The sequence below is a fragment of the Euphorbia lathyris genome, chromosome 4 (assembly GCF_963576675.1).
Source record: "Euphorbia lathyris chromosome 4, ddEupLath1.1, whole genome shotgun sequence".
NCBI lineage: Eukaryota > Viridiplantae > Streptophyta > Magnoliopsida > Malpighiales > Euphorbiaceae > Euphorbia > Euphorbia lathyris.
Window position 1 is genome coordinate 64,227,893 of NC_088913.1, and position 12,699 is coordinate 64,240,591.

General features: G+C 37.8%; 1 protein-coding gene across 1 annotated transcript; it reads left to right on the top strand.

The window, feature by feature from the left end:
• The first annotated feature begins 1,680 nt into the window (after window positions 1-1,680).
• On the top strand, window positions 1,681-8,830 carry LOC136226061 (uncharacterized). The gene is made up of 5 exons (XM_066014350.1): window positions 1,681-1,857; window positions 2,536-2,647; window positions 2,737-3,129; window positions 3,647-6,360; window positions 6,462-8,830. Exons 2-5 carry the CDS (start codon window positions 2,624-2,626, stop codon window positions 7,765-7,767), a joined length of 4,437 nt encoding a protein of 1,478 aa, XP_065870422.1. The 5' UTR covers window positions 1,681-1,857; window positions 2,536-2,623; the 3' UTR covers window positions 7,768-8,830.
• The last annotated feature ends 3,869 nt before the right edge of the window (window positions 8,831-12,699 follow it).

Below are 12,699 nucleotides of genomic sequence, written 5' to 3' on the forward strand. Positions count from 1 at the left end.
AGGACTAATATATTATTTACTTTACTTTTTTCAAAAGGTAAAACATTTGCTTCAATTTCTTTATAATTTTTCAGTTTTTTAACCTAGAATTTTCCGTTAACTTATTTTTATAAACAAATAAACACTAAAAATAAAAAATATTTTCTAGCAAACAAACTGAACCTTAATAGTATAAATTATTATCTCATTTATTAAAGTCATGACTCGACTATTTTGTTTTGGTATGCAGATAGAGATGACAACAAGTACTATACTCGTGGATACCCGACACTAATAAGATTATTTGTACCCTGTATAAAAGGGTATGAGATGATATGAGATCAAAAAAATTACTCGTGACGGGTATGTGAATACCCCCATGTACCCGTTAGCCATATATTTGAAGGGTAATACATAACATGTAACCCATTACCTTCTACTCGTTCTCACTCCTTTATGTAAACAAAAAAAATTAATAGTTTTAGATGTAGGAAGTGGGATTCGAAACCACAACCTATTGTTAAATTGTTAAATTTTTTGATGAATAATTTATAAATGGCTTATTAGATTTATATTTTGTTAAATTTATAATAATTTTTTTGGGGTTAAGGTGCAAAAATACTCCTAACGTTTTGGACATGAGCAATTTTTACCCCTAATGTCTAAAATGGTGCGATTTTACCCCTAATGTTTGTAGCCAAAAGCAATTTTACCTCTAACGTTGATAATTTGGGTCAATTTCAGAAATAATTCATCAAACTGTCTTATCGGTCATGAATTTTATCATCTACACTTCACAAATGCGTCATTTTATCAGTAACAAATCACAAACATACGTTGGGATATGAAAAAAAAAAATATTGTCTTTTGTACGAATTAGACAAAAAAAAAAATCAAAAAATTCATCAAATTTATAAATATTAATCTCCAATTATATTATTAAAATATAAAAAATATAAAATCATTTTTTTAAGTATAAAATAAAGAACAAAAATCTTTGTGTTTTATAATAATGTCTGAAGTTGATTCAAATTATCAATGTTATAGATAAAATTGCTATTAACTATACACGTTAGAGATAAAATTGAATAATTTTAAATATTAAGAATAAAATTGGTCATGATCCAAAATGTTAATGATATTTTTCTTAATTATTTATTATTAATGGGTAAAGATAGCTGCCGCTATATAATTTAAACGGAGTATACCGTTAAGTAATAAAAAATTAAATGAATAACAGCGTGTGATCGACACCAGTAACCTACCCGTTGGTGCGATCCCCTCATCTCCATACAGAAAAATAAAATATTTTTATCCTCTCATCTCATCCATTAATTTGTCCCTGATGAAATAAAAGACAGATCCGACGGTTGATATATGGAGATATCATTGCGTAGAAGTGAGAGTAGCGGCACGGAATCAAATGTCTGAAAGAAAACAAGTCAAATAAAGACGGAGGTGGGAGCCACCACGTCATATCGACCTATGAAATTACACGTGCCGGTTAACCAATGTGGTCCCACTAGGAAACTTGACCACGACTTCGACGATACGAACAACATTAATAAAGTCAAATAATATTAATAACCCAACCCAACGAAACCGAAACAAAACCAAACCAAACCAAAGAAAAAAAAAAGGATTTTTTTTAAATAGAATAAAATAAAAATAAAATAATCAATAATTATTAGACAGAGAAGGAAGAAAGAGGTTGCCTTCTTCCCTAACCCTAAAAGCAAATTTAAGGAAGCCGGCTTCTTCTCTTTTATTAATTCTCTCTCTCTTTGCGTTTTCCTTGCTCTTTCCTAGACTCTCTCTTCTCTCTGTCTTTCTTCTCTCTCTCCCTAGGATAACATACATACCTTCCTCTTTCATCAGGTCAGTGATGTCTCTGATTTCCGATTTGTTTTCTTTCGATTTCTTGTTCCCCAATTACTGTCACCGTCGGACGACGGGTCTTTCTTTTCTTCGATTTTAGGTGCTTCTTCGAATTTCATTGTTTTTGTCGATTTTGTTTTTATTTTTTTTGGATTGTTTTTTAATGCGTGTCGGCGAAGGAAATTGTTTTCTGATTTTGGTCTTATTTTTCAGGATCAGTTACTTTTATATTTTTGTTTTTACTCTGGATTTGATTTTTGATTCTGTGTTTTGAAATTGAGATCTTAACTTGGATATGGATTTTCAAGCTTACTTTCTGTTTGATTACTGAAGCTTTTGTTCAGTCATGGTTTAATATGTGTTTACTGAGACTTAAATGGTTCTTTCTAGTTTAATTGCACTTACGGTTGTATAATCTATTTGATTGTCGCTTAATTGTCAGATCCACTTCGACTGTATCTCTTGCCATCGCTTAGGTTGTCCATTATAAACAGGATATGCGGATTGTTAAATCCAATGCTTTATCTGATTCTCATTTGATAAAAAAAAAAAATTCGCATTTATTTTTTAGTTTTGAATTGAGGAGGAAATAGATCCATTTTTTTCCCATGAAGATACTTGTGAGATCGTTGATCTTCATCATTTATCTGACACTTTAAAATTGACTTCTGTAATTAGTAACGAGGTGGGACTTTGAAGCCACTTCAAATTAAACTCTTTTGGGTAAGACATCAAGAGGGGCTGTTCAATTAAAGACACAGAAGGAATGCCTGTGTCAGGGAATGAAGAGGTGTATATTTCCTTCTTAATGATACTAGAAAAGATTTTAATGTTTTCTCTCTGAATTGATTGATTGATTGATTATTCTTCTATGGGCAGACTGCAATAAAATCCCTTGGTGGCAAGTCTAGTCTTCATGTTGCAGGTGTTCCTATGAAGAAGAGGAGGTTCATTTGGCCTTCTTCACCTACACCTGAAGAACAATCTTTATCACAGGTGGAAAATGTTGCTGTAGAAAAACAGCATTTTAACCCATCCCAGGAATCAGCAGCAGCGACGGCAGTGAGTTCTTTGGGTTTATCTGATTCAAATAAGAGTTCTTCGCTTGAGGAAAATAAGAAAGGTTCTGAGAATGTTGTACCAACGAATATTAGTATCAACAACCCCAGTTTTAGAATTCAGGAGGCCAACCTTGCAATTCAGTTTGATTCTTTGGGAAAGTCTTATGATGATGAGAAGCTTGCGGTGGCAGAGAAATCTGCTAACGTCCTGGTAAAATAAGAAAAAACGAGTTCAATTCAGCACCCAGTAAATTTGTTAACATTTTGGTGAAATTGGCTATAGATTTATTGTCATATTTGGGACATGTTCCCTTGTTGAAATATTTTCTATCAAGTGCTGCTTCAATTGCTATCTTTTTCATTCATTATAGCTCTTTTGCGATATATGCAAAGTCAATTATTTTAGGTGTCTCCTTCTATATATTTAGATGACCGTTCTTTCGTTGTAGAAAGTGGTTATTAGCAAATATATGCTTCTACTTGCTTAAAATATCGAGGTGATTAAATTCATGGATGATTAGGTTGTTCTTCAATGTTTTTTTTAAATAAAAAAAGTAGTTTCTTGTTTTTAAAATTAATTGTTACTGTTGATGTCTGTTGTCTTGGAAATTGATTTCAGTTGTCATTGATTTTTTTTTCTCCTTTTGTCTTTGAATAATTTCTGTTTCCAAATCTTACTATTCGCTATAGTTACTGCATGGATATTAATTTGTTAATCTTCTACTCAGACTGCGATAAAACCCCTTGGTGGTGTTCCTATGAAGAAAAGGAGATTTGTCCGGCCTTCTTCGCCTCCACATGAAAATCCATCTTTTATGCTGGTTTCAAATGATTCTATAAAGAAAGAACATGATAGACTGTCCCTGGAAACAGCTCCTTCAAGTGCTAGTGTTGGAGGAAGCTCTTCTGGTCCATCTGATGTAAACAAGAAGGATGTACCTGAGAAAAACAGAACTTCTGATAACATGGTGCAGACTAGTGTTGTATATCACTCTAGGGTTAAAATGGAAGAAGCATGTCCCGTAGCTCAATCCGATTCTTTGGTTAAGCTTGACAACACGAAGCTTCTGACACCAGAAAAGTGTGTTAATGTTATAGTGAAATCTGCTGATACCGAGTTGAACTTAGCACCTAGTAAAATACTGGCACTTAATGTTGGTAATGAGCAGATTGCAGAAGGAAAGTCTAAAGTGAAATCTATTGGTTCTGGGAATCATGAATTATCTTTAGGTTTAACAGGAAGTCAGCTTTCTGCTCCAGAGGATCAGAGTCGTGATAGTAGTTGGAATCAGGGAAATATAGAATCTTTTTCATTGAATTTGTCTTCAAGCAGTGGTGACAGGAATTCTCATTTTAAAATGGATCAAGTGCAATCAAATACTGGCAGTGGTAATGTATTTACTGACAGATTAAAATGGGACTTGAATACTACAATGGATGCTTGGGAAGCTTCTGTGCATGATGGAGCTGCAGGTCAAGTTGTACCTGATGGTTCAAACATAGTTGATACAAGAAATGATGAAAAACCTTTGATGTCGATAGGGGTGGCCACTACTAGTATTGCTACTGAAAAGCATCTTTTTGATGAGACTGAATGTAGAACTAGTTTTAGTAGAACATTATCAGAAACAGGCCAACCGTATAGTTCCGAAGATTCTCTTCATTTGCGCCTTAGTCCATATTCTCCTTTGTTCAATCGTCTGGAATCTTCTGATTTATCTGCTAAAGACTCCTGCATTGGGATTCCTAATATTAGCTCGCCCAAAGAGTTGTTATTAGGAAGCCAAACAGTTAACTCTAGGACCATAAAATCTGAACCAGTTGAGGAGAGCGAGAAACATGGTTCTAGTGGATCTAAAGCAAATCCAATGTTATTGTTAGGTTCTAGAGCAGTGTCGGTGAAGTCTGAGTATGTTGAGAAGCCTGCTCAAGAAGCCTTGAATTTGCCAAATTCTAGTCCTCAACAATCTATGAAATCTGCACGATTTAATGGGAATAATTTGGAAACACTGAAGACAACAACAGAGGGGATGTCACAACAATCTGACAAAGAGGTGGTACAAAGTCAAGATGCCAGAGGACAATCTACTTCTTCGATGAGTGAACATGTGCTTCAAGGTCGGGATATTGAAGGGCAATCTACATGTTTGATAAATGAACACATGCTTCAAGTTCAGAATACCACAGGACAATCTAATGGTTCAACAAATGAAGATGTGCTGCAAGGTCAGGTTACTGGAGGACAATCTAATTGTTCCACAGATGAACAGATGCTACAAGGTTCCAATATCATTACAAAACCTTCTTGTTCAATAGGTTTATCTGTACATGTCAATGGGTTGGACCATTTAGTACATGGTGGGCTTGCTGGAGGAGCCCATGTTAGCAATGAGGCTCCTAAGAAATCATGTGAAAGTGCTGAGGAGGTTGCTTCCGAAATGGGTTCTCTACCTGTGGGTCATAGTGGTGATGGAATTAATGGTTCCAGTGGAATAGGTGCTATGATTACTGAGGAGAAAAGTGCAGACATTTCGGACCAGTTGAAACTGAAATCCAAGGACGAGCTTGCCCCCGATCCACACCAAATTGGTGAGTGTACTGTAAGTGAGGAAGAGAAGATTAATTTGTCAGGTGACATACTAGAAGAAGATTCTTATGGCTCTGAATTTGAGTCTGATGGCAACTCTATTCCTATGGATATAGAAGAAGATGGTCGAGGACAAGATGACTATGAGGATGGGGAGTTCCGTGAACCACAACCACATGATGCAGTCGAAGGTCCAATATGCGAGAAAACAGAAGACGCTAGCCATGGTGATTCTGAGGATAAAAAGGCGAATTCTGAAGAACTGCATGGTGATCTTCTTCCCAGTTCATCTGATGTGGAGGGAAAGAACAGCATAAAGGAACAACTTGTTGAGGCAAAGGAAGATGCTGTTGTAGATGTTGATGCAACTCTTGTTAGGAACACCATTGATGCTGTAAAGGATTCTCTGGAGGAATCATCAGAAGTTGAGATATCAAGTAATGCAGCTGACGAAAGGAAGGTAGTGAAGACAATTCAAAGAGAATTTCTCGACTTATCAGCAATTAAAGAGAATTGTCTTGGTTCAGAACAATCATCTGATCAACCTGCTAGCGGAGGCCAAGGAACTTTTATAGGCGCTGCTCAAGGAACAAGTGAGAATGCTAAGATGAGTGATGTGGAAAAGGGTGACTCAGCTTCACTGATGGTAGATACATCTATAAATGTTGATGATGCAGCAAAGGATGCCAACAGTGGAGGTAATCAGAGTAGGATTATTAACTTGTCTATACCTTCTAACATGTCTTCTTTTGGAAAAGCAAGAACAATATCAGGCAAGCCATTGCCATTGCGTCCTGGAAGAGAGAGATTACCTGATATACCACTAGAGGGAGAAAGACTCCATCTTCGAGGGAGGTGATTATTTATTGTAACTTGTTTTCTATTTAGTATTTCCATTTTTCATTTATTAATATGTTTATTTTCTGATTTCTGTCTTCTTTGGTTATTTGTCTCAGGGAAGAAGCATATACTGAGGGCTCGCATAAATTCTCAAGAGAAAGGTATCAGGATCAGTCATCGAGAAACTCTAGATGGAATTTTGTCCATGGTAGAGGGAGGATTGGTAGTAGGATTGACTCTATGCGTAATGATAGGGATCCTGACCGTGATTGTGTTCCCAGACATAAATATACATCTGCAGCTACTGGTTCAGATACTGAATACATGAATTACAATGTTGGACAAGATGGTGCTTTTGTTAATAATGTTCGGGGAGGAAGAAAGTTATTGGATGATGAAACACCACTTTTCCGCCAGTTGTCTTCAAGAAGACGCTCTCCTGGCGCTCGAGATGGACCTGCTTCTCGTGGACTTCAAATGGTTCGTAGAGTTCCAAGAAATATTGGTGAAGACAATTCTGAAGTTGTTGGGCTGAGGCATGCCGAGAAGATAATGAGGGGATTTCCAGATGATGGTGAAGAACAGCATGTGTATACACGTCCTCAACCCCCTTATGAAGGATTAGATGGTCGCTTTGTCCAAGGGACTAGGAATTTCTCAAATGTCCAGAGACGGGGCATGCCTCAAATGCGTTCAAAATCTCCAATTAGATCTCGTTCTCCTGGTCCATGGTCTTCTAGGAGAAGATCTCCAGATGGGTTTGGTGGACCTCCTGAATTGCCTCATCGAAGATCACCAATATACAGAATGGAGAGGATAAGATCACCAAATAACCCAGGTTTTCCTACAGACAGGGTGCCAAGGAGGCATGGCTCTCCATCATATATGACTAGACCTAATGAATTGAGAGAAATGGATCCTGGTAGGGATCATGGTCATCCAAGACCTATAATCTCTAATAGGACCCCAAATGGCAGAGTTTTACTTAGAAATAATAGGAGATTTAATATAGTGGACCCTCGAGAAAGGGCAGAGAATGATGAATTCTTTGGGGGGCCTGTGCATTCTGGTCGATTTCATGAACTTGGTGGCGATGGAAATGGTGAAGAGAGAAGAAGGTTTGATGAGAGACGGGCCCACGTTCGTCCATTTAGGCCTCCTTTTAATGGGGCTGATGGTGAAAATTTTCATATCAATGCAGAAGATGGTCCTAGGTCTTTCAGATATTTCCAAGAAGATAATCCAGAGTTTCATGAACAACGCTCTAGGGAATTTGATAGGCGGATCAAGAACCGTCCTGGAAATGGACCTAGAAGACCAAGAAGCATTGAAGAACAAGAGGGAAACTATAGACATGGGGGACAGGTAATGTATGATGATGGCTTTGATGACATGTCAAGAGTGAAGCGAAAAAGATTTTGATTAGACTAATTGACATCTCCAATAAAGCTTTAGATCCTGGACATGCTATTTTAGCAGAAATGGGAAACTACAAGAAGGAATCCGTTCTGGTTATTATAGAAAGAAAGTTGCTGTTCTATTTGTGGTTCTCAACAAAGTTGTTAGGGAAAAATGAGATGCTAGCTTTATTTGAGATCAGATACTTTCAACCATTGGATGAATTGGTTTACTGTGTACATACCGTGGATCTTCTCATAATTTATCTGCCAGTTCCTTATTTGCTAATTCTGGATATCAACTTCACTTAATTGCAAAATTTCATTTGAGCAAGTTTTGTACTGTTATGACTATAGTGGTTCTTTAGATAGTTTAAGGGTCATTTTAGTGAAATCAACTTCTGTATATTCTGTGGAGATCATCAAAAAATCCCAAAGCATGTGGGCTCTCCATGCTGATTATTGTGCTTAATCAGTGGACATAGCAGGTGTGCGGCGAGAAGATATTCTTTGAACAAATTTTCAAACCATGGCTTATTAGACTTGGAGCTGGCTAATTCTTTGCGCTGATTCTTCCTGTCCTCTTGTCATGTCATGTCATTTCAACAATTTTGTGAAGTCAGCTGATATACAATTTTGCAGTGGTGTCAAAGGCACGAAGGTTTATCTTTTTTCTGTTATCTGCTTTAATTGACATAAAGAAATTACAGGTATGTATCTGCTTGTTAGCTCTAGAAACAGTTACAAACTGTTAAAGAGTTTGATGATGACTTGGAGATGATTCAATTCAAGTCCAGACATTTTAGATAGTCCCATATTATATAATACAGCCAGTATGCTTCTTGGGATCAAGTTTTTTCACAATTTTGATTGATTGCAAATGGTATATGTGCTTCAAATGGAAGAGAATGCTCATCTCTTGAAATAGGATGTTTTAGCTGTGATCTTAGTTTAGTCATCTTGATAGGACTACGCATCCAATTGGGGATATGGTTCTGCAATCTCTGGTGCTGAGACTCATTCATTAATCATTGATTGTTGTACTGGCATGTTCTGCAGATTTATGAAGGTGAACTAGATTTTCTCGGTGGATTGAGTATCTTAGTTTCTTGTTTACGCTTGTGATTTTGATATTGTGCATTTTCGGAACCTGGTTGGGTTAGTTTCTATCAAGGGAACAAATGATATTTGATGATTGGAACCTAGCCTGGATTTATTATTGGATCACATCTTTCTATACCATTCTTAGCATTAGGAATTAGAATGGAAGAGTTTGATGACTTGGTCCAAAACTTCTTTTTGGAGTAAGGATCATGACTGTATGCCAACTGGGAATGCGTCTTTGTTCTGTCTCTATCAGGACACCGACAGTTTGAGGACTTGGTCTAAACTTTTTTAGTATAAAATTGGTCCAAACTGCTTGGAGAGTAATATGATTGGACATTGCATCAAGTGGGAACTGCTTTTTTATGTTCCTATGGATCATGGAATCCGAAAATTTTGAAAAATGCTTTACTATATAGACAGAATTCGTCTTTTCATCAAGCATATTTTAATTGGTCGGATGTATTACTTGGATTTTATGGTTGAATGTTGTGGTGATGTGCTCTCCTGCTGTGCATTTTACGTCGGAAATGTGCCTTATCCAACCGTGTTCATTCTACGCTAAACTAATTGAACATTTTTGTTCAAGTGGGAATTGATGGGATGAATGTACTATAATTGAAACATATCTATGCCAGCTTATTTGACAATTACAGTAATAAAGTAAATCCAAATTATCAAACTAGGCATTAATAGTTGTAAATTAGCTTTGTGCTCACAATGGATACTGGTATATTTATATAGAAAATTACTTTTTACCACTATGTCAACCTAATAAGAATTAGGTTAAACTAACTAAATCAAGGAAAAAGATTTATATATTATGAGTTTAGGTATGTTTTTTTAAGGTTTAGGATTTATGAATCGGTTTAGAATTTTTAAATTAGAATATAAAATTATATTTTATTCGTGATATATAGAAAAAAAATGACATATATAGAATTAATTGGGTGTTGTTAAACCCAGTCCCATTTTCCCACCCTTAGCCCTGTGAAAGGACGAAAATGCCCTTTCATGGGTTTTGGGAGGGGAAAAGCTATTTTTTTTGCCAATTCGGCACGCGGGCGTGTGGCCATCACGCCTCACCTCGCGGTCGGACGTGATAGCCCCACGCCTCACCGCATGGTCGGTCGTGACAGCCACATGCCCGACCTTACGGTCAGGTGTGTGGCTGTCACGGCCGACCACGCGGTGAGGCGTGAGGCTATCACGTCCGACCGCGAGGTGAGGCGTGATGGCCACACGTCCGCGTGTCGAATTGGCAAAAAAAATAGCTTTTTTATCCCGTAAATAGTTCGTCAAACCCGTAAATAGTCCGTTAAACCCGTAAATATGCGGTTAAACCCGTAACTACAGAATTGTACTTAAAACCAAAAAATAATATAAGTTAATTAATAAATATTATTAATCACAACATATAAAACTAATATAATCTAGTCCAAGCCTCTCTCCTTTCAGTGTATAAATTCTCCAAGTGACGAACACTCTGATGAGAAAATAATCGCCATTGGGTGGCAATGGGAGGCACTGGAAACGAAGGATGTAAATAAAGACGTATGTAGTGACGATGACTCCCCAAATGACAAATCACAATCTCTCGCTCAGGTGGTCTTCCATCGTCCGAACGCATCGGCAGTATAGTGCAACATCCTAATTGTTCTGTAGTAAAGAGGAAAATTACTGCGTTCAATACAGATGCAGCAGCAAATAAGTCATCCGCACTCACCATCCAGTGGGACTCACCACAACCCACTCCTGCCCATTTAATACGTGTGAGGGCAGCATCAAATCCGTTCCCGTACACTGGCACACGGTTTGCCCGCATCTCATTCTCTATGAGCACTCTCATCAGCTTCCACTCCTCTTGGTTAAAAATGATGGCATCGGCTAAAACACGAAATCCACAGTTACCATCTGCTACAACATCATGGAATCCAGTAATAAATGGTACGATGAGACCTTGAACCCGATGTAAATGGTGGTAACTGGCGATATCCGCATCAAATCCGACTGAAAATATTAATATATGAAATTTATCAATAAAAATATATTTACTTTAACTTCAACATATATATAAATGAAATAAAATATACCCGGCATCTGGCTGTTATGCACAGATGAGGATGAAGAACGGCCTCGACTACGACTACTCGAACCTGAGGACCATGCTCGACCTCGTGGTGACTGATTGTACTCCCATGCACTCGGATTTCGTTTTGTTGATGAATTTCCCTTTGGTCTACCCCTAACAATGTCTTTGACCTCAGGTTCTTTAAAGCCACTTTGTTCCGGGTTTATCTGATCATGAATGTACATCGATATGCTACGCATCATTGAAGGATCTAATTTTTCAACCTTTTCCACAAGAGATTGAAAAAATCGGTGATCCTCAGACCCGTCAGCATATACTGGAGCAGTAACTGGTATGTCACTCAACCCTTCAAACGCAAGAGATCTCCAAAAAGGATGGATGCGGTCAACACGGACCGATTCATTTGTGTCAATATATGTTTTAAGCTCACATGCACACGGAATGCCATGAGTCATGGGCAACACACATCCGCATTCAGTTACCACATCCATATTCAATCCGTGCATACGCTTGAGCTCATCATTTAGTACAGCCAAGCAGTAATGTGAAACGTGTAAGTCGAGATACGTGAAAGGTTCTCCACAGTGATTCACCGCAGATCTTCTTCTCGAGTCCTCGAGTGAGTATCTGATTATATACAATGACGGATTACAAAACTAATGTATTAAATTTTAAAAGATTAAAGCAAATAACAAAATAAATGTCTTACTTGATCGCCTCGATCTGAGCCTCAATGTCCTTGTGCACCTTCGTCCACACTGTATCAAGTGCACCAGTAGATGAATTCAACCACTGTTTCAACTGTGCATGTGAACTCTCCACTCGACAGGTTGTGGTGTTTCCTAAGTGCAACACCTTGTTCGTCCATGCTCGACAAAACTTCTCTTTATGCACTAGCCACGTGGTCTCCACGTACTGAATCACACCAGGCTAGTTGCCAGTAGTATTCTTCATGGCTACCACTGCCGCCTCATATTCAGCTTATGTCAGGGCTTCAATTATACGTTTCCATTTGGAATTTTTAAAAATTTCACCAAACTTCTTCATTCCACTCAACTTGCCAACTCTATCCTCCACATCTTTATTAATATGCCATGTGCACAATAAATGATGAGAATGAGGAAATACCTCACAAACCGGCCGCATCAGTCCTAACTCCCGGTCTGTAGCAATGACTGTCGGATGCACATCAGGTTGGAGCAAAAGCTTCAATTTTTGTAACACCCACATGTAACTACCCTCGGTTTCATCCTTCATGATTGCATAGGCGATCAAGAAGTTTTTGTTAGAAGGCGTCATTCCAATGATTTCAAAGAATGGCATCTTATACTTGTTTGTTTTATATGTTGAATCCATACCAACAAACAAGTAATAAGATCAGAACAGTGTGATCGATGTTGGATGTGCCATAAATAAGTGAGTCACGACATTGCTGCCCGGCACCGCTTGCATCCAATGTATATAGTCCTTATCTATAGCAAGCTGATAAAACTGACCGATTACATCCCGACCCTCAAAGCTCTCAGTCCTGATTTTCTCCCTGTAGTTATAGATATGTCTTTGTGTCGGGCAATCCTCCGGATGTTTTTCTTTGATTGCAGCAAAAATAGCACAAGGCTTAGCTTGAGCTGAACTCATTTCACTAACAAGTTTTTTGGAAGCCGGGCTTAGTCCGCTCATCTTTCTGTAGCCCTGACGATATACAACCAACTGATGACAGTGCTGTCCTCTATCTCCAGGAATCCCATTCACCACCCAACC